The sequence below is a fragment of the Orbicella faveolata genome, unplaced genomic scaffold (genome assembly GCF_042242905.1).
Source record: "Orbicella faveolata isolate gen_17 unplaced genomic scaffold, um_ofav_v1 contig_15, whole genome shotgun sequence".
Lineage (NCBI taxonomy): Eukaryota > Metazoa > Cnidaria > Anthozoa > Scleractinia > Merulinidae > Orbicella > Orbicella faveolata.
The window spans coordinates 3,543,081-3,566,002 of NW_028301542.1; the positions used below are offsets into that span (position 1 = coordinate 3,543,081).

Below are 22,922 nucleotides of genomic sequence, written 5' to 3' on the forward strand. Positions count from 1 at the left end.
AACTGGTTGATATGATTGGCGAATCTCATTAGAACACTTTCCAAACCATTTTCGGTTGAAATGCGATAACTCCTGGGAGTAGTCATTGCGCAACCTTTAACCATGCGGCATAATCACGCAAATGCTTTTTCAACTGTTTCAACCTGTTTTGAGGCCGGTTGAAAACTTAAATCAAACAAAACCAATCGCAAACAGTTTTTCCCCAATAAGACACCAAAACACCCAACCAACCAAAAAACGGTTGATCCCAATAAAACACAATCTAAAACCATTGTTCTGGTAGAGGGGGGCAACCACTTTAAAACTCTTATCACCCTGAAACAATTATACAATAATTTGTAACTAATCTTAATAAACACAAACACAGCATCAGGAGCAGGCATGTCGTTCATTGATACAGGATACAGTGTGTGTTACATCATCATAAAGAAAGAGCAGTGGTGAATAAACAAAAAAACTAAAGAAAAGTTGAAAGAGATGCCTTGAAAGGGCTCTTGCAGAACTTACAAAATCTTAACTGGCCTACTAGCCCGTTGAAATTCATCATATCTGCAAACATGCCTAAAACACTTCTATAGTTAACATGAATCATATATAATGAACATCTCCAGTGTAACTAGCAAAACATTACAAAATGTATTTATTTGCAGACCATAAATACATAGTGTTGCAAAAGCTTTGTAAACCAACTAAAACAATGACTTGTGAACATACAAGGTTAGTATATAGCAATCAAGTTATATCAGTTTGATCTGAAAGAGGAATATTGTGTCGATCAAAGCAAGATGAAATGAATTTTGCTGATTGAATATCAAGTCTTATAATCCATCAAATATTTTTGCTTGCGCGAGATTGGTCTAAACGCATCATGTGACTGAATATTCCCCAGCTAAAACTGGGGAATATCCAAGAACATTCCCCAATTTTCAAAACTGCGTGCATTGCGAAAAAGATTTAAAGAATAATAACCACAATATCCTCCATTTGGGGTGAAAATGTGCTCGGATATTTGTCCTTGGACATTATCTGTTCCTCAATGCTCACAGTTTTCCTCGAGCTACACTCTTGGAAAACTGTTCGCTTCTTGGAACAGATAATGTCTGCGGACAAATATCCAAGCATATTTTCGCGCCAAATAGAGGCTATTGTTTATATATGTTCACTGACAGCTTGTAACAAACAATTGTCTAAAAGTCAGAACAATATTTTCTATTTCTCTATAAAATTCATCTTAGAATAGAATATTTAATTCAATATAAAAGAAAGTGAGATTCGTCTTCAATTTGAAAGGAGAGTCTGTTAATCCTTAGAATTTGATCACATCTAAAAGGAGAGAGGGTTAAAGTTTTCTATCATATTGCAGGTTCAATAATACAGCAGTCCACTATTAAAGAAACCAGGCCAGTGCCCTCTTTCAAAGGCAAGGCTGAAAATGTGCACCCATGAAGGAACAAAGACAGAAAATTGAGACTAAAACAACTTTTGAAATGCATTCCTTTGGGATGATCCAGATTAGCATCAATGATGCAAGATCACTCCAATCATGGTGCACTAAAGTAGACTGTTCACAGCCCTCTATTTTCTATTTTTATTTGATCATTGAATGCGTAGATAGAATCGCGAGAGAACCAGACGCAAGCACAAAAGGGAGACTTGACATGGCTAGGGACCAAGAAAAATAGAGGGGCTGTAGACATCTTTGGAAAAAAGAGGAAAGAGGCAGTGCTGTTAACAACAACGCAATAACAGGGGAGGAGCCTAATAAGTCCACTTATTTCCAAAGATGTCTACAGTCTTTCTATTCTTCATTTGACTCGCTTTGCTTGCATTCCCATCCCCATCCCTGCATGCTTTGCACTCGCTTTTTCTCTCGCGTGCATTGAAATACAGAGAGGCTGTGAACAGTCTAGCATCAAAGGAACTGTTGAACCTTTACCCAGAGTGGATTCATCACTTCCTTTGAGGCACCATGATCTGACTGATCTTAGATCATTGATCCTGATCCGGACCATTCCAAAGGGATACACCCTTGATTCAGTGTCCATCTACACTCCAGCCAATCCTTCTGACAATGATCCGTTTGCCGTCAATAGCATGCTTGCTTCTGGCCATTATTCCATCAATATGAGCAGTGTCTCTGAAAGTTAGCATAGCACTTTGCAAGTTTTTGTTACCTCCCCATCTTCTCATACTCATGTTGATTAAATCCCCAAATGCTTTAAAGTACAATCTCAAATCACTCCTTGTTACAACTCCTGGAATCTTATCCACAAAGACCTTTACTTGGCGATCCTTGTTTCCCTTTTCAGATGTTGATCTCTTTACTAAAACCTCTTTCCCTTTAATAATATGACGGCCAGTCTCCTTCACTATTGTCTCAACAGCCTCGTCATCAAAGAAACCAAGAAATGCAATGTCCCTGTTCCTGTGTTCGTTATGACCACGGTGAAATATCAAATCTACAAATGCTAATTTTCCAAATTTTTTAAAGTAGTTTCTTAAGTGCTCCACTTTTAGACCTTCTGGGACCACTTCAATGATAGCTCTACCTCTGATGTAGGCCCTTTTGGGTCTTGCAGTAAATTTCTTCACCTCTACAACACTGTGACCAATGGTTTGCTTTGGTGACTCCAAAGCCCTTACTACTCCACTTAAAGTCGTGAACTCTACAAAGCAATATCTTTCTTTTTCAACTTGTGGTTTGTCGTGAACAAACTCTACACCAGCAACCTCTCCAAACTGTGAGAAATGCTCTTTTAAGAGTGCCTCGTTCGACTCTGACGGAATGTTGCGAACACAGATCTTCCTTGAACGTGGTCTGTCAAATAGATTTAAACGCTCTACGCTCACGCTTCTCGCGTGGATGTTGTGGTTTTGAGATAGAATCTTCTCGACGCTGGAGACATCTCTGAACTCTACAAAAGCATGAGGCCAAATTTTTTTCACCGATTTACTTGGCATCAAAGCAACCTGTTCTACTACACCAAACTGTGAGAAGTACTCCTCGAGTGATTTTTCCGTTGATTTTGGACTCAGCTTGCCCACAAAAACAGTTCTATCCTCTGGGTGCGCAAGATGGTTGCTTGTACTGACCTGTTCGTGGTCAGCGCTCAATGTTGAATGATCAGTATGGATGACTTGCAGCTGACATTGAGAGAAAGCTGTGCTGGAAAATTTAGCCTGGTTGAAAATCTTTCCATAAGAATGAAAGGATAAGCCGTTCGTGAGCAGTGGAGGAGAAAACCGAAAGCGAGAAACTGACCGCAAAGAAACCCTGGAGATATGGACGACGCCCGCCATGATAGCCGCCATGATGTGGTTTATCTCATCTTCATGTATGTGTAATTAGGTGTCCGTAAAAATTTCTTACATTCTGATTGGTCACAAGCTCAAGGTCGACATAGAAAACCACTCTATGCTAATCACGGCTAAACTGGAATTTCCTTGCGTCGAAAATGGATTCTATCCATGAAGGTTACGAATATCTTGACAACGGCGAGGAACTCTCCTTTTCTAGAAATCATAGTGGCCTGGTAAATGGTTACTCGGAGCATAAACCCGATTTTGAAGATCCGACGGAAATCAGACAGAACTTGAGGAATGCTATGAAGGGAGCTCGGCAGAGGATCGCAAACCTTCGCTTAGACCTCGAGGAGAAGTAAGTGAAAATTGACAGTCATTTACGCCTTCATTCCATGCAATCTTACATTTATTCAATTGGTCGTGAGTCAAGATATAATTAGTTTCATATCTTTGCTGCAAAAATGCTCAAACTTTTTGTGGTTTGTTTGTTTCGAACGTTCAATTGCTTCGCAATTTTCGGTAGCAACGGAGAGTAGCAAAGACGCCGTCGTTAAATTAATCAAAGACAAGTCTCGAATCTGTCTCTATTTATCTCTTGCAATGACTGACGAATGAAGATTAAGCAGTTTTGGGACTGCTTTTAAGTAGAAGGAAAGTTACAAACTCTGCAGTCGTAGTTATTTCGTTTTTCCGCCTGTCCTGCAGACTAAGGCATTGATAGAAAGTGGTGTATGTTTGTATTTCTGTAGGGCCACTTCAAAACAATACGATCGTTTCGGAAGGTTCAATACAATACACGCTACAATTATCATGTTGCGCGATATTGTATCATATTTTCGTAGGATATATAATATGTAAGATCGGGTATTTCAGCTGTAATTTGTTCCAACCACCTGTCGTTTGATAAAAGCAAACATGTTGAAGCAAAAAAATATTTTCGCTGGTGGTGAATATAAAATTCAAATAAATTACAGCTGAAGAATGTACCGGTAATGCTTAATTTCCGCTCCATTCTTTTATAACTCGTTTCTCTTTCTGTCTGTATTTTAAAAAAAAGGAAAAAAAACAGAAAAGCGGTATTTTAATGATCTTCTGGGGAAGTTATGGCACCCAGCCATTTTTAGAGTAGAATTTCTTCTATGCATTAATTTGGTATGATATCAAGGCAGTTATGCAAAACTACAGTAAGCTCAAATTAAACGTAAATTTTACCCATCTAGTTTCTTTTTTAGCATTAGACCACTCTAATATTGGTGAAAGAAACCATCTAGTTGTTAGATTATGTTATCATCGACCCAAAAATATTTACTATGCAACATGTAGAATAATGATGGGATGTGCAGAGCATGTGAAGTATAGAAGAGTTTAGTGGTATGCAGATTCAAGCAAAACAGAACTTTATTTGCCTTCCCTTGTCTAGATGCTTCAACTTCATTGGTCCATTTTGGAAAAAGATCAGCGTCCATTTTCTCAAATTAAAAACATTTTTATTGGTCAGTCTTTGTCCGAATGGCCTGGTTCATACTATGATTATCAGTTGAGTGAGGCACAAGGGAAGTTTGGTTACGAAGTTTTGGCCTTAAAATTATGGTGTTGTCATGGGCAACTTACCTCGTGTCAGTTGGTAACAATATCAACAGCTGTTGGTCGTCTGTCGCATTGACTACAATTTCGTGTGCTTTGCTGCCATTGACGTCAAAGGCTGGCAAGTCGTCAATGGATACGGAGCCAGTTGCTTGTGACAACAACATGATTTTTACGTTAAAACTTGGTGACCAAACTTTCGTCCTGCCTTACTCAACTGATAATCGTAGTAAGTAGTTGCACTTTGATAAAATAAATTAAATTATGAGACCTCAGTACAGTCGAACCTCCACTAACGACCACCTACAATGGCTGCCTCTCTACAACAGCTACAGTTTTTGGTCCCAGTAGACAGTTCATCCATTCACTCTTATTTTAACCTCTCTTCAACAGCCACCTTTCCACAACGGCAACACCTACAGTTGAACAGCCACTTAAACTGGTGCCAACTGGCCAAAATAACCTCTCAACAATGGCCATTAATCAAAGACTGACAAACAGTGTATACGAAACCCCAATGCATCATTAGTCTTTGTTTCTGTTAAGTTCTTATTCTACTGATAAATAGTTTTATTTTTTATATGCTTAAATAAGTATTTTTTGACAAAAATTGTTGTAATCCCGAAAAAAAAACAGGTATCATATTACACTCCTACCTTCCCCATAACAGCCACCTCTCTCCAATAGCAACTTTCCTCCGTTTCCAAGGTCACTGTTGTGGAGAGGTTCGACTGTGTCTAGAAGTTTAGTCAATCATCTTAGACATAAAAAGCTAAAAAAATCACTCTATTTGTCTTCAGGGATAAACTCCTCAGTTCTGAAAAGTCATTAAGACAGCAACTGGAAACAGAATTAGCCGAGAAAACTGAAGAGTTATACAAGCAAAAAGTAACAAGTAAACATGGCGAGACTGGCAGATACTCTCCAATGAACATGACCAGTTTTGACACCTCATCAATCAAAGAAGAATTATCACTTTCACAACGTTTAAATCTACAGGTAATTTGTTTGTGTTTTACCAAAAAGTAATTTGATATCATGTATATTATAGGTTTTTTTCTAAGCCATCAGGCACTTATGCCCAGAAATGCATGTGGTAATGAAATTGGCAAATTTGATGAAATTTTGTCAAACTGAGTGAATGGTGATGCATCAGGCAATTTTGGCAAATTTTAGTCAAATTTGTCAAAACCAAATCAGCTTGGCAGAGTTGACAATTTGGCGACATTTTGCCAGCCATAACTATGCAAATTATCTCATCAGATACAGTCCTAATATATTAGCAGATTTGATGAATTTGGCAAAGATTAATATGCAAATTACGTCATCAATTAGTTAATACCTTGTTTTGTAATGTCCAGGAAAGCCAAGACTTTGTTGAACATCAATGCTTCTATATGCATTGTGTACCTTTTAAGATCTTGGCAAATATTCTTGAAAAGAGTACACATAGCAGCTTTGTTGAGGACCTAAAGTGTTCTCAATGTTTTTGTTAGGATTTCACCTGGAGTCTAAAATAAACTCTTTTAGAGTCTTGTAAGAAGCTTGGCACGAAGAAGCATGCATGAACAGTGAAGATAGGAGTTTGGGAATAATGAATGAAAATTTATATATTTCTGTAAGGTTTCCAGAAGATCTTAAATCTTTGATGATCCTCAAGCAAAAATATTTTCATCCTGGGTATTTCAAAAAGCACTTGCTGTAGTACAAGCTGTACCATATCTTAAAGTCCCTATTATCATTACCATTGTCATCATCATCATTATCATTATCATCGCCAGCATCATTATCATTATCACCAGCTCAGCAGTAGCATCGTGATTATCACCACCAATGTCATCCTCATCATTTCTCTTTGTACCAGAAACGTTTTGTACCAGTAGGTGTGAAAGGCCTCACTTAGCACATCTACATCAGTAGTTTAATAGATTCCCGTAAAGTGTCAGTGTTGATATTCTGTATCCTGTTAGCTTTCAGAGAAGTTATCAAAAGCAGAAGCTGAAATCCAGGCATCAAGGATGAGTCGTGACGAGCTGTTAGCTCAAACAGAGTCAAAAATTGCTGCACGAGGAGCAGGTATGAAGAGCAATTCAGCAGTGTAACTTGCTGCTAAAAAGCAACAATCTTGGTCAAATTGAATGAAAAATTAAGACAATCCCTCCCCCCTTTTCAATGATGGAAAAAATGCTGCATTTTGGTTGTGTTGCGAGTTCATAGATTTACAGGGAGGTGTGGTTTTATTTCTTTTTTTATTCTGACCAAGATTGTAGATTAATTCGATAACATACATTCTTGTGTATACCAGTCAAGTGATCTGTGTTTGACATCGCCCTGGGCCTCCGTATTCAGTTGTTCCCTTTTGAGTTTTGTTTTCCCCAAGTTATAGATACACTAGATCTAGATCTTTTAATATCTAGGTACACTCTCAGATCTAATTTAGGGCCATGGTACATTGTAATTTTGAGTGGCTCTTAGTTTCGATACCTGAGAGCGCAGTTCAACAGTATGAAAGCTAGTAAATAATGCCTATCAAGGATTAAACATTCATTGAGAATTTAATTCTCTTGTCAAGTATTATCATCTGTCCTCATTGCGCTATGGGATGCATAAGATCCAGGTATAAATCATGATATTTTTAATGTTTTTGAAATGCTCTTTTGTCATTTACAGCTCTTGTTGAAAAAATATATCAAGCACAGAAAGAGCGTGATGCTGCTATGAATGCAAGACTTGAAATGGCTTACAGTGAACGAGAGGAATTATTGGACAAACTAAGGCGAAGTGAAAGAGAACACACAGGGTAGATACTGAATAATAGACTGTTTGAATATGTTCTTAATAGCTGGGTGTTTCTAAGTTTTTTTAGTTACTCAACCTGTTGAGTGCCTATATGATGTACACAGTACATCAAGATTTTTGCCTCTCAGGTGCCTATATGATGAACTGAGTACATCAAAATTTCAAGAGATTTTATTAGTCAAACTCCAGAAACACCAGAGGTTTTCCTAGAGGCCATAGGTGGGTTTTCAAGAGACTGCTAATTTCCCATTGCTGTGACATCATATGGATATCAAATTATGTCAGCCTCAGCAAAATCACCACATTGAAGAGATGCTTTTATGACCTTTCAGAAAATGTGTTCATGTCTATAGTTTAAAAGAAAAGCTTTTGGCATTTGAAACTTTTTTTACTAGACACCCATTTTCAATGAAAATGGTGTGGCACACAGTATACCCAATGGTGTGGCACTCAAGGGGTTAAAAACTTAGTAGACGGCTGATGAGAAATATAGTAGGTGATCATGGTAGCATGTCCCCAGCTCCCTAAGCATGTGCCCCCGAAATTTTGAAATCTATAGTCTAAGCAACCACTGCTTCTTGGATGCAGATTCTATAATAGTTTCCTGAGATGTATGAGACTACATGTAGAAACTATTGACAGAAGTGAAAATATCCTAGGAGGTATTCCAGGAGTAGACTACAATTTTGGAATTATAGATCAACACACTCGGCTAAACCTGTCAAATTATACATCAATTGCAACCTGAAAACAGTGATGCTTTGCAGTTTCCTTCAGCAGTATAATTATTGATAACTGGAAGACTTCTCATCAGCGGGTAAGGTACATGTACAATGAGTTGAAAGTAGGTGACTGAAGATGACCAACTTACCTGTGGTTTTGGCCAGCTACTGACCTTTAATAACACCCCTGAATAAATAAGTGCTAGTCTACCAAATTTTTAAAATTTGGTAACAATTTTAAGACTAATAGATTGTTGTCTTTGATTGACAGATTTGATTCTGGTGTTGATAGCGTCTATGATGAAGAAGAAACTGAACCGGTATGTCCATACACTTGAAAAGAAAGACTCATGAACATCTCTTGAGTAAGCTTCTTCTAATACTACTGAACAACTCATGGGCCCAGTTATTCAAAGGCTGGATAATGCTATCCACTGGATAAATCGCTATCCAGTGGATAAGTGTTAACAAAACAAACCACGCAATCTGCTGGATAGTAGTTTATCCCCCAGGGGGGGGAGGGGTACTTTGGGGATTTCTGGGTGGGGATGTGCCGCTGGAACCCTGGAACCCTTAGCCTTTACCAGAGCTAGTTCAGCTGAATTTTGCTACCCTATACTAGAGTAAACTCCTCAAATCCCTCCATCAATCGACACTGTTGAGGCTGATTTGCGTAAATTTAAACTTGTCAATTTGATTTTTTTATATTTTTGAGTGGCAATTCCTGGTTTCCTTAGTCTAGATAAAATCTTCAACAAACTAGTCAGTTTTGTGACAAATTATACCCTGTTCTAGACCCAAACGCTCTGATTTATATACCCTATCTTAGAGTAAACTGCTTGAAAACCATACCCTTCATGGTGGCACATACCTATATAACCCATATATGGCAGTGCCCCCCTCCCCCCAGGAGTTTATCCAGTGGATAGCGTTATCCACCTTTCAAACAACCTGGGCCTGGTTGCTCATATCTTGGCCGAAAAAATGTTTAGAAATACTTATATACTACTGTGATTTAAGATAAGATCAGACTGAATACTCTTTTACTGACCTTCAATTTACCCAACAGACCATGAGGTCACTACTAGGTAGAATAACAGCATCTGAAAGCCCCGAGGCAATTGATAAAAATGGTCACCTGATGGCTACCAAGATTAGAACAGTGCAGAAAAACAGAAAGAAAATGGTGACAGAAGAACTGAAGGCTGTTATTGCTGAAAGAGACGCTGCTGTGGAAAAGGTAATCTATAATGGATAATTTTCTTTCATTCGGCAGGCAACAAACTAATTAAATTTAAAATATGGCAAGGTAGTCTTGAGGTAAATCCAAGCGTTCTAATTGGTTCTTTCTTGGTCATGATTTTGCCATACATTGTTTGTAACATTTCCCAAGTATTTTTTGTTTCATCCCATAATAAGCTACAGTTTAGTGGAATCTCCATTTAACAAAGGGCTGAGGGACTGGCAAAATATGTTCACTATAACAAGGTTTTGTTGTATCAAGGTTCTTTTCCATATTCTTTACCATTACTGGGGCCAGGAAAATCATTCGTTATACCTAGGACTTTGTCATATAGAGGCTCATTAAATCGAGGTTCCAGTGTACTTACCGGTACTGGTACTAACCATACTTGCTCATGCCATCCTGAGGAATATTGGCCCTTGGTTGTTTGTGTACAGAACTCACTGCACGACCACGGACCAATATTCCCCAGTATGGCCCGGTTAGTAAGAGGTTAACAGTAATCATGGTTTTGATGTAGGTATTATTTTCACATTTTTGAACTGTAGTAGTTAAACACTTATTCAGGTTTGGTCTAATCAGTTCTGATTGAGAGCAAGAATTGTCAATTGTATGTGTATCAATGTGTATTTCTGTTCCTCATATACCTACATATAGGCCAAAGCATTAGAAGCAGAGGTCATCAACCTTCGGAAAGAAATAGAACTAATGAAAAACCAGCATAAGGCAGTGGATAAACAAAGGATGAAGGCTATTCAGGTAACGTTGGAGTGGGTTTTTGGTTGACAAAGTTGCATTTGATTCCTCTGGAAAGATCAGTGGAGTTGAACATATCAAATTCTGAATTTTAGCCTGGTGGCTCATCAGGCTTATGTTTAGTTTCTGTAGCATGATCAACTTGGAGTATTTCTACTCTCCCTAACTGGATGCTTGAGCATTGTAGGGTTATCCTTAGTATTATTTCATCTGCGACCATTTATACACCTGGGTGAAGAAAGGTATTGTGAGAGTTAAGTGTCTTCCATCAGCCAGAGCTCAAATTTAAACCGCTTGATCCTGAGTGCATGGCACTAGCCATCAGGCTACCAAGCCTTCTCCCCCTATCCCCCCTTCCCCCCTTCCCCTTCTTCTCACTCTCCCCTCTCCCTTCCTCATACCCCCCCCCCCCCACACACACACACACACACAAGATAAGAAGCGAGATTTAAGAACTTTGTTTTCATCTCAACAGACGCAGTCAGTCCAAGCTCAGCAAGAGAGAGATCTAGCATTGAAGAAATCAAAACGACTTGAGGAGGAAATGGAAACTATTCGAGTTTATTATAGGTAAAGAATAGAACATGCAACTTGAATTTCAGTATTTAGAGAGGAAGCCACATCAGCCTTAGCTGGTTTTTATGCAGGGCCTCTATCCTGGTCGAATTGGAATTTGGAGATGTTGGTTTTTGTGGAGGGAGGAAAACTTGAGTTGCTGAAGATAAACCCTCAGAGCAAGGCGAGAACCAACTCCAAACTCAACCCACATATGGCACTGGGCCACAATGGTGGGAGGCAAGCGTGAAGGAAGAATTGGTCGCAAGAGAACACATTTGTTTATACTCTTGGATTCTCTTTTCTTTATTGATGCGTACTATTGTTTCATTTCCACACAGTTTACACCGCTCGTTGTCGCAAGAACAGTCTCTAAGAAATCAGTTCAACCAAACTATGGACAGCTTTGAAACTCGGCTCAGAGCTAGAGACTCGGACATTCAACAAGCACAGAGAAGTTACGATGAAGTAGTTGAGAAACTAAAGGCTGTATCACAAGAAAGGACAAGCCTCGCAAAACAGCTGGAAGAAGCTTCAAAAAACAGACGGCGAGAAAAGGAACGAGCTGACAAGTAAGAGAATTATGATAACAAAAATCAGGCAAAACCGCAAGAAGTACAAACTAGAATAGGACTTAGGAGAGGGTCTTTTGTAGGTAACAGTTGCACGAGAAACAAATCTTGATCACAGATAATCTGTTGTCGTATCATGCTGTGTCTTATACATGATACATTTCGTCTCTAATCTTTGCTAACAGAGTGATTTATTTCCGCCCTTTTGTGTTTCTACAGGTTAGAAAGATTAGTCGGAGTTTTGCGCAAGCGCATTTCAGACTCTGGTGGAACAAGTGTGGCCACTATCAACTAGAAGGGAGGGGTGGTTGGATGGTTACTTTTGCTACTGTATATATTGTATATATATGAGGAAAAACTACACAGAAAGGCTTATATTTCACACAGCCATTTAAACGAACTGATACTATAGAGGAGAACAGTTTTGGATCGAAATGTACAAAATATCATTACCCAAGAATAATTTATTTACAGAATAGTCACAATTTATTTGCTGTTGTAAATTTGCTGCATGTTTAACAATTTCTGTCGCTTCGTGAGGAGTGGTTTTCACTAGAGTGTCGCAAAGCAATTGTTTTGTATTACAACGTTACGCAATTGGCTTACTGCACAGTAAAAAAGTCGCGCAACTTTTTCATCAAATCACAAGTAAAAACCAAAGCAGTTGTGACTCGCTCAAACACGTTTTCCCGTGCTTCGCGTCAGCTATATACATTTGGTTTGAGTTTTGATTGGTTCATTGGACTGCCTGTGTCCTTTGTGATTTGCAAGAGTGATAACTTTGGTTTTGGCTTTACGACACGTAACTGTAACCGCTCTATTAGCAATAGTAGAATAAGAAATCTGATGTCGAGATTGTTCTACCCTCCCTATAACTCCATACGTTAAAAACTGTGATTAGCCTTTAGTTAGTACATGTCATTTTTTCGACAATTTAATTCCACGATTTTCGAGGGGCCAATTTCACAGTATTTCAATTTTCGGAATCTGTTTGTAAAATGACTAGTGCTTTCCAGTTTTATACGTAATCGTATCTTTTACAAAATTCTCGATCGTGATTGGCTCTCCGCGCGCCTATTTGTCACGTAATCGGCGCGTGATCACGTGGCTGTCTAATTACAGGTGTCCAATTTGAACTTTTTGTAATTGGATACCCACGTGATTCGCACGTCAATTACACGCGCTTTAATGGCTTCCTTTTCAATGTTTCCTACAGTTTTAAAACTCATGAAAAGCGCTACAGTTTTCCGCTTAAAAGAAGTTCTCAAAAGATATTATTGATTCCGAAATTTGTTATAGATACGACTAATTAGTAATTGGACCTCGTATCGTACAATTCAGGGAGTAAACGTGCTCGTAATTTCAAATCGGCATCGCGCTTCGCGCTCGTCCGATTTTAAAATTACTCGCGCGATTGCTCCCTGAATTGTACTTCACTCGGTCCAATTACTATTACTTATCAAATTTTCGCCAGCGCTGGTTCAGCCCTCGCACGCGCTAGTTGTTGGCACGTGGCTTTGTAACATACAAGTCTTCAAACGTACTTGGTTTTGACTGGCTTTTTTTATTTTCTCAAAAGAAAGCACAAGTTGAATATCGACCATAAGTTGGAAGAGGCAAGTACGACAATTACAAAAAGTTGTACAGCATAATAAACAGTACCACATGAAAGTACTGCTCAGTAGTTTTCTCTTGAATGGTCACACACTAGGGTTTTACCCACAGACTTTAAAGTTAGAACTACCTTGTATAGTATAATAAACAGTACCACATAAAAGTACTGCTCAGTAGCTTTCATTTGAATGGTCACACACTAGGGTTTTTTGATCCGCAGACTTAAACCACCTTATACAGCATAATAAACAGTACCACATGAAAGGCACGTCCGCTTACAGTCACCCGGTTTAATCTGCTAATGACACACCTCCAGTTTTGTTTAATGAGAGTTTTTCTTCCAAAGAGTTATCGAAAAGTCTTAACTGACAAGGCTTCTGAACAAGCCAAGTGCTGGCTGTTTTCTACGATTAGGAGTGTTGCTGATTCAGAAAACTGCTTCTACAGTGAGGTCACTGTAGGTGTCGAAAATCTTGATATAGGTCGTCTTCAGATAATTGTTGTAGTAAAAAGCTCCAGGCTTGTCTTTGTGCTCAGCCAGAGCTTTTGCTGCCTGTTCGTCTGTGTCTCCAAATTTCTGTGGCAGGGCCTTCCCCGCTGCCGTCACCTTGCTTGGACTGATGGTTCCCGGCAGGCTTATATAGTAGAACGTCTCCGGTGGTGTGTATTTGTCGTGTAGCCGTTTGACGCGAATCCGCTGGCCTCCAGCAATGCCTGGTATTCAGGAAAGAACGAGTGCTCATTAGGCCATTTACGGGTTGCTTTTACCTCTGTTTCAAAACGAGTCTTGGTGTACAACCTTTTATTTTGAAATGAGATTTTGTTGCACGTTCATTGTCTTGCAAATCAAACTCATTTTCATATGAAAGGTTGTGTACCAGGACTCGTTTTGAAACAGAGGGAAAAAGCAACTCGAAAATGGTTTATTGAGTAGTTTGCTTTATGTTGTGTCCTTGATGGTTATCTTTGTTTAACATATGTGCGCTCTTAGCAGAAGACTTTGAAACTCTCTTCTGTACTAGTAGTGCCACCGGACAGTGTGCCGAATCATAGAAGCTTCTCCGCCTCCCCCTCTCTTCCACTTTACTCTTGTACATGTCATGATGGCACTTTCCTTCCGGCAGCCTTGATGTTTGTGAAAGTTTAAAGCGAAAGTTTGTAATGAAAATGTGCACGACGTTTGTAAGAAATTGTTATCAAAAGAGCAGTAACGTGAAAAATTATTATAAAATTCTCTTTACACGTGTAGCGTACAAAGTTAACCTTTCCAGCGACTATCTTAGGTTTTGGGTTGAAAGTAGAAGATTTCGAAAATTTAAGTTACTACAAACTAATCTCGCACTCAGATCTCACTCTGTTTGGCCGTGGGTGATCTGGGATCGATTTAATTATAAACGGCAGTCTTGGCGGGAAATGTGCGCGCGCAGTGCGTTGGACGCTGTGAACATAGCCTCACCTTCATGGCTGATTTCAATCAGACGGTACTGGCCAGCGGTCTCTGCCTTGTTCGTAACACCGTCATCGTCCAAGAACATCTTATAACTGTTGTTCCGGCCAGGGTAGATGCTGAAAGTGATGGGGTTCATCTTGTCATGAGAGTGCAGCTCACCAATATACTGCTCAATCTCACGCATGGGGATAATGGCGCCTTCCCGGATGTAAATGGCGCAGTTGTCTCTGGTTGGGTCATTCCAAGGAGCGTAAAAATCGAACTCCATCCCACCCTGGACAGGATCTTGGAGAGGACTTTTGTCGTCTGTGAAATAATACCACTGGCTCCCAGCGGGGAGGTAGACGGCACGGTTTGTCTGACCTACAAAAGTGTGAAGAGGCAGCCACATGTAAGGAGAGAGTTTTTCTGCATTTCTATATCTTACGCTGCTTGTAGTATTTATGTTCAATAGATGCTTTTCCTATATACTATTTTACCCGCATATTGATACTCAAGACAATCCTTTGCTATATCTTATCTTGCCTACATGAAGTACATTCAAGCCCTCAAATTTCCCGCAAAATTATCAACTCGCTTTTGATTGTTTCATGGTATAGTCTGCAAAAGAGGCAAGTGGTCCATCGGGCCGGAGTTTATCCTGGTTCCTGTAGCGTGAAGCGATTAGGAGTATTTCTACCCCCCCCCCCCGCCCCCCTGGATGGGATGCTAGTCTATCGCAGGGTTACCCCCAGCCTTAAATTCGTCGGTACCTATTTGTACACCTGGGTGGAGAGAGGCACTGTGAGAGTTGCATGTTCTGCCCAAGAACACAACACAATGTCCCCCGGCCAGGGCCCAAACCCGGACCGCTTGATCCGAAGTCGAGCGCACTAACCATAAGGCCACTGTGCCTCGATTGATTGTTTCATAAAGTGAACCAATATTCCAGCTTGCAAATGCGCTGAGCTGTGAAACCATTCGTTTAAAAACAGAAGGCGTACCTGGGTTGACAATAGGAGCCACTAGGATGTCTTTTCCCAGGAAGAACTGATCATCCAGTCGGTTAGCAGTGTAGCCATTGTACCCCCACAAGTGATCATCATCCGCATAAGGATCGTTGTTGAATTCCCCTGGTTTGGTTTCGTCCATGAAGAGAGGTCTGCAGATAGGTTTGCCGGTCTGTGTGTTCTCGTACATGGCATCGTAGATGTACTGGATCAGGCGATACCGCAACTCGATATACTTGCGGCAGATAGTAGGCACGGGTTCCGGGTACCTGTACGGCTCCTGGTACGGCTTGTAGTAGTTGTCATAGTGGTTGCGGAACCACGGCAGGAAGGCTCCCATGATGGTCCAACGGGTAAGCATCTCTGAATCCACGATCTGACCCTGCCACGCTGCGCAGAAGCCGCCAATATCGCAGCCGGATACAGGCTGCGCGGACAGACCAATCCCAAGGATCAGGGGGATATTCATCTGAATGAATTCCCAGTTAGACGTACTGTCGCCCGTCCACAGACCAGCGTAGCGATGGACCCCCACAAAGCCTCCACGAGCGATGATATAGTGGCGTTTGGTGGGTTGGAGGCGTTCCAGACCTTGGTAAGTAGCTTTGCACAAATTGTAGTTGTACAAACAGCGGATCTTTGCAAATGGCTTTTTGTCTGCATGGGTGCTCACTGTAGCATACCTAATAACAAGTAAGAAAGGGTATAGAGCAGTTTTCAATTGAGTGTCGTGAGACTAAAACCAATGTAATGAACCCAACCCAATGAACCAATCAAAACTTGAAGTTAAAACGTTGCTGACGCTAAGCGCGGGAAAAGTTTGCGAACGAGTCAAATGGCTTTAAATTTACTTGTGATTAGATGAAATTTAGCGCGAGTCTTTTTAAGCCGCCTTCGTAGTGACGCAAAACCATCTACATTCTGACACTGAAGTGAAAAGCGTTCTATTATTAAAATCGACTGATCATCAGATACGATCTGCACGCTATCAATATGAGGCCGTCACACAAGAATAGTCTTGTACGCTACAACAGGGTTAAGTCACGGGAGACAAGCTGCCCGGGTAAGTCCTTTCGTTTAGCCTTGCCTTTTCCGTCAAGAGATCTCGTTGCGGACACAGAACGTGTTCAAAATGCCACAAGAAGCCCTAGAGTTTTAGTGGAAATCAAGAATTAAAAAAAGCACAAACCTGGTCTCTTCGTTATCACTTAACATCAAATCCATCGGGAAAGACAACAGTGGGCAGTCCGGCTGATGGACACTGGCTTTCATCGCAGGAGTGGTCATGTCTTGCCAGACGAAGTCCAATCCCCAGTCCAACAGATCACGATACTGCTCGCCCCACCACTTCTGCGCGTCATGACGTCCCAGATCAGGATAATGTCCCCAGGTGAGATGACCACGCCCGTAGTTGACATTACCAATGTACGGGTCATGAGTACCGCTACCGTCTTCCTTGGTGTTCAGCACAAAGATACCCTTTCCTTTTCCGGTGTCCAGGGCTTTGTACGGACTGTACTCGCCGTTTTCATCGGTATTGCAGCTTACGATTGGCGTGATGTTGGTGCTGCATTTGTATCCCCAGTCGTGCAGGGCGTCAAACATCTCTTTAGGATCAGGGAACTTCTTCTTACTGTGTGTGAACGTGCGGTAGTTGTCCTGCAGATCCACGTCGACATGGAGTCCATCAATTGGAATCTTCCACTGCCGGTACTTGAGCGCTACTTCCAGCAGTTTCCACTTGGTGTTGTAGTTTGGGCCGTAACCTCCCTGGTGGTAGCCGAACACGTACTTGGGCTTCAGTCGAGTACGGCCCGTCAGCTGAACGAACTCGCTGAGCACTTCAGCCACGTGCCTGCCAGCGAAGAAGTAATAATCAAGCTCTCCGTGAAGCGCGCCGAAGTAGTACTGATCTCCCTGACGAAAGTTCACGAACGTCTGCGAAGTATTGTCGATCAGGATTCCGTAAGCGTACGAAGGTCCGGCGAACGCTCCATCTGGACTCGGATTGTGTTCGATAAGAAACGGCGAAGACTGGTAAAGAGGAGAGTTGGGATTCAATGGACCCTGTACCTCACCCTCGGGTGTCAGATCGGGTGCGGTGTACCCGAAGTTATCAAAGTTGAACCATGTCATGGCGGCTCCTATCTTCTCGCTCCCACCGGCGTACTGACCATAAAAATGCTGCTTAGGAACGCGGCGCTTGTTAAGCGTGGCCCCGGCCTTCTCTCCAAATCCAAAGTACTGGGCGTTAGTCGGCGCCATCTTGAACTGGGCAATAGCCTCGCCACCATCATCGCGGTTTACATAAACCAGGTTGTAGTCGGCTGGGTCGGCATGAATCAACTGTCCATCACGGTAAACGGATAGTGCGTACTTCTTCAAGTTGATGTTCAGTTCGATCCTGTCGGTACGTATCTTCAGTACTCCACCTTCTTCTTTAACCTTCAGTTCGTGCGCCTCAATTCGTTCCGTCTCCGTGGCTGGGGAGCGGCTTTTGACATAGGGAGCGGTCGGATCGGGGTTGAACCGCACACGGAACGTGGTGTGAGACAGGAAATAGATGTAAATCTTGAGACCACCTTCAAGAAAGAGAGTGAACTTATCCACGATCCCTTCTTCCTCTTGAGTCCATTTTGTAATCTTTCCCACGCTGATCCAGTTTACTCGCGACTCTGGGGTAAATTCGTCCGGAGGAACATAGCGGTAGGCAGCCATTTTAGCAAGAGCACTGAGATTTCACTGTTCTGTGAAGAAATATTAAAGAAGCTCAGTCACGGCATTTTGAGTTATTTTGACCACGTACAAATTAACCTTTTAAACTGAAAGAAACCTGAAAATAATAGTTTACTAGGAGAGAAAAACAGCAACGAAATAATAGTGAGCCATAAAGAAACAAGGATTGTTCAGGATGCAGAAGATAAACACGGATTGCAAACGACAAACTTGAAAACTTTAGGTAACAATAATTCTCGTGTCTCGGGTATATGTTTTTCTTAAAGGCTTTGATGGATCTCTTTTCGATGGTACTTTTAGGAGTACTATTGGAGAGTATATTCGGCTGGGATTTTGCGCCCAGTGTAAGGTCTGGAGCCGAGAACTTAGGGGAGTCTGGAACAGCTGGTAAAATTTGAAAACTCTCGGAAGATTCGATCGATCGCGGACTGCTCCGAGCGGTTTCTGTAGAATTCTCTGTTCGCTGCCGATCTGCGACCAGCGTACGGACAAGCGCAGAAATTAAAAACGATGTTGTCGTGTGGGAAACGCTCAGTAGCCTTCATAAATTACCATTCCCCAACGTATCTCACAAGGGGAAAAATAAATCAGGACAAAAAAGTACTGACAGGTCCACAGGCAGGTTTACTGGTTCTGAAGCTCCATTCGCAATCAATCTCAGCTGGTTAAAACTCAGCTGGTTACGGCACTTCTCTCGACTGGTTTACAAGGTCAACTGAACTCTTATCACATAACACTTCTCTGTTATACTCTACATTGCATGCAAACGGAATAAAGGTAAATTTCCAGTCCTTGACACATATCTTTCTCTGCTATTTGGCAAAATCACCCGTTGAACTTATCTGATATACCACGTGGGTTTCCTGGCATCAACGCAAGTCTTTTGAAATCAAGCAACCAATAACACTAGCCCCAGTCTCCGACAGTAGTGCACTATCACCGCTTCCAATTGTTTGTCGCATGTGAATTTTGTAAAAAAAAAAAAAATGAAAACGAAAACCTCGTCTCACTGCCCGAGGTTACCGTTTTGAGGCGTCAACAATGCGACTACTTCAACTGGATCACTTGCAAGACTTGCAACAGCCTTGCATACGGCTGGCGTGTCTGAAAGTTGAATCGACCAATCAGGATTCTCGACGGATCCAGAAGGCGGGAGAAACCGTACTGTCCTGATATGATGTATGTTTTAAAACCAGGAAAGGCATTGCAGTCGCAGGGGCGGATCTAGGGGAAGGGTGCAAGGGGTGCGCATCCCCCACCCCCCTAGAGATGAAGCCTTCTTCTTTCGTATTCGCTTTTAAAATTTATTTACCTTACCAGTTCCTTAGTGGTGCACCCCCTCCTAAGAAAAATCCTGGATCCGCCCCTCGGTCGGGCAACGTTTCTCACTGCAGACGGCGCTGAATATTCACGGAAAGGGATTTATAATTCTAAAGGCCCTATCTGAGATTGTAAAAAGTGAAAAGCATGAAACATTTTGTTTTAATTTGGTGCCAAAAACAAGTCGTTCGCGTCCTGGAAATCACTCTTAGTTCGTCGAGTATCGCCAGGTAGGATAATAGTTGTGTGTATTTTGAGAAAAATATGTTGTTCGTCGTCAAATTAAACCCACGATTCTTAAGTTAAGTGTTAGAAGAGGCCAAAGCAACTTTAGCATTGTGCGAGTAATGTTTGTTAGCTGCGAAGGAAAAGACTGATATCGTGTCGTTTCGGTAGGACAGCTTGGTCTTGACCGTCGCTCGTACTGCAGGCCTAGTCGCCGTATGCAAAGAAAATCAGTTGATCGAAAAGTTAATTGAGCACAAAGGATAACGAGGTTTTTCGTAAATGAGCCAATAACTTTGCAGAATACAAACAACATCTCCACAACAAGATCTGAAAACCGACAAAATTGTCGTATGTTGTAGTCTCCTCAACTCCTTCAAAGCAACCTCGTTCCCAGGTCTTCTCTCTACTTTCTCAAAGGAGAGAGAGAGGACACTAGCTCCCCGTTCCTTGTTGCGAGTCTCTCAGGCAATTTTGTCCTGTTTTGAATCAGATTAGTTTTTATGAAGAATATAAAAGTGGAAATCGACACAACGTAGGGTGATCTTTTAAGGTGCACTGTATTTCGGCTGGCCAAACCAGCCTTGTTCAGGTACAATTTATCCTGGAATTTCAGTGGATTTTATCCTGGACTTTGAGTGGCCTTCAACGGTTTCGGTTTGGCCTTGGATCTGTGACGTGTATACAACATAGAGAAGTCTATATTATGCAAATTCAGGTAAAGTAAATACGTGTACGCGTAGTGGGCAGAACTCATTCGCAGCACAATTGGATAGTCTGCACGCTTCAACGACATTGGTCAGTCTACGAAAAACATCCTTAACCTTTGTTCTCAGTAAACGTTTTGACACGACGGGTCCGTTTTCTTCCAAAAGGCACGTTTCATTCTAATCAGTCTCATTCGTATGGTAATATAGGATGATGTTTACTCAATTTTCGAATCATTTTTTTTTAAGTAACAATACATTGTTGCTGGTCAACTGTTCACGTGAAGAGTGGCGTGATGTTGTAGCTGATCGAACAAGGATTCAGTGATCAGACAGAAAAAAAGATCTGTCAATTATCCGTAGCAGTATTTGCTGAAGAACTTCTGTTATTTTTAGCGTCTTTTTCCTGTTACAAAGGCAGAAAGATGCCTAGCCACAGCCTAAATGTTAATCGTATCAATATGTTAAGTAAATGCACTTCTTTCATCTTGTATGATTAGGGCTTTTGTATCTCAGGTCTGGACTATTCTATTTTAAGTCATTATCAATATGATGGCTGGAATATTAAACAGGTCAAAGGTCGCGTTTGTTGAAATAAACGAAGAATGGAAAAATTGTTCCCCCCTTAGACACGATGTCCGAGGGATGTGGCGGTCTACATGTTTTCGTGACACCTCAACATGTCGATTTCTTTTGGATTAAACGTTACATAAGAAAGTCTCGACTCGGGTTCGCAGTAAAAATGTTAACCTCGCCTTTCTTTAAAAGTATCGAATTCACCATTGCGGTATTGAAAATGAGCTGAGCACAATTTAGTGTGAAAGTATAAAAGCCAGCGCGCTTGTAACGCTAATATACAACAGTAACGCACTTCTGAACAACACATCTGAAGTCTCTGAACGAAAACGCGAGCGCAGTGCGCCTTTATCTACGCATCTGCTATTACTCACGTATGCTTGCTGCAGACAGTCCCAGATATCGCATTCAGTGAGGTCTCGCAGATTTAATATCGAGGCTGTTAAACACAGTTTGTAAAATGCAAATGGTTACTTGACTTGCTGCCCAACTGAAACCGTTGCATAGTTCAATAAACTACCTAAGATTTTGATATTACTTTAAAACACTCTGTCTCCGATATCATATCAGATAGGTAATGAGCTTTAAAATTTTCGTGCAAATCGAGTGGGACCTAAAATTGACCTTGCGTGCTACTGAATAGCGTCTGGTGCAAATGGCATGAATATTTGTTTGGACGCGAAAACAGTCTTCTATTTAAAAGTTAGGATGATGCATAGGAGAATTTAAGTACCAAATAATTCTCTTTTTAAAAGAAGCTGGGCAGTCAAACAAGAACCTCTGCTTTATAGGCAAGATTTCAATTTCAACGACGGTGGAACTTTGATATTAAATATTTTAAAATTCGCATGCATCAAAAAGCACAAATTATTAGTTAACTATATAAATTCATACACAATAAAAATAATACTATAGATCCCTTGCAATACCTCGTAAATGATCAAGAAATTGGCTTTCCGCACAGCACAGGCTTCATTCACTAAACGATGAACGTGTAGGTTTGCACGCTGGAGATAATAAAGGCGTTTACCAGGCTTACCTGCGCTTATTGGACAGTCATAATCTCTGTTATGCAATCAAAGAAGATAATGATTACCGAAGGGGGGAGATGTGATTTGACCATGCTAACAGAAAGCCAATATCTCGCGCAAGAAGTGTATAATCAATTTTTCACTTGTGACCTTTGTTACAAGTGAAAAACATGTAATATTTCATTGGTATTACCTGTATGTTTGGTATATATCTCTAATGTTGTTGGTGGTTATGATTAGCTGATCAGTTTCAAATATCCCTTATTTGATGTTGTCTGGTTTAGTCAGTTTACAGTTGAGATTAGCAGCAATTTCAGACCACTGTGGCCTCCTCCGGTCGTCACGTTGACAAGCGATGTGTGATGACTTAAATATAACTACCTCCGTCAATTAAAATTCAAAACTCTTCAAATGACACTTTAACCTGGTCACATATTACCTAACTAATTATTCATTCCCTCATGAATTAGTATTGGTTTTTCGACTCGTGTACCACAAGCTTTGCACGATCGTGTTATGTGCACTGTTGGGCATCACCCACTCCGTCAGCGTTATATTGTTCATGGCACTGCCCCCCTTTCTTTCCGCCCCTCTTAGTTACTGGAGGGATGTGGTAAAAAAACCCGACACAGGTTCTTTGTTGTTTATTTTGTCCACGTTTCTAGCCTTGATTGTGTACAATTCAATTCAATTCTGACTGAGCCTGAACTAACCAATAGAAACGTTTCGCGGTTACGTCA

The 22,922-nt window shown here is 41.0% G+C and overlaps 3 protein-coding genes across 3 annotated transcripts; 1 reads left to right on the forward strand and 2 right to left on the reverse strand.

The window, feature by feature from the left end:
- Positions 1-369: 369 nt before the first annotated feature.
- LOC110048937 (uncharacterized) lies at positions 370-3,328 on the reverse strand. Its single transcript, XM_020754696.2, has one exon. The coding sequence runs from the start codon at positions 3,310-3,312 to the stop codon at positions 2,035-2,037; it is 1,278 nt and encodes a 425-aa protein (XP_020610355.2). The 5' UTR covers positions 3,313-3,328; the 3' UTR covers positions 370-2,034.
- Positions 3,329-3,376: 48 nt separating this feature from the next.
- LOC110048938 (mirror-image polydactyly gene 1 protein-like) lies at positions 3,377-13,208 on the forward strand. Its single transcript, XM_089287996.1, has 10 exons — positions 3,377-3,658; positions 5,688-5,886; positions 6,858-6,963; positions 7,558-7,687; positions 8,680-8,728; positions 9,478-9,648; positions 10,309-10,410; positions 10,883-10,977; positions 11,304-11,534; positions 11,754-13,208. The coding sequence occupies exons 1-10, from the start codon at positions 3,456-3,458 to the stop codon at positions 11,827-11,829; spliced, it is 1,362 nt and encodes a 453-aa protein (XP_089144122.1). The 5' UTR covers positions 3,377-3,455; the 3' UTR covers positions 11,830-13,208.
- Positions 13,079-22,195, reverse strand: LOC110048909 (uncharacterized). The gene is made up of 5 exons (XM_020754666.2): positions 22,081-22,195; positions 16,777-18,334; positions 15,582-16,270; positions 14,605-14,961; positions 13,079-13,862 (listed from the first exon to the last, which is right to left on the reverse strand). The coding sequence occupies exons 2-5, from the start codon at positions 18,303-18,305 to the stop codon at positions 13,576-13,578; spliced, it is 2,862 nt and encodes a 953-aa protein (XP_020610325.2). The 5' UTR covers positions 18,306-18,334; positions 22,081-22,195; the 3' UTR covers positions 13,079-13,575.
- Between the last annotated feature and the right edge of the window lie 727 nt (positions 22,196-22,922).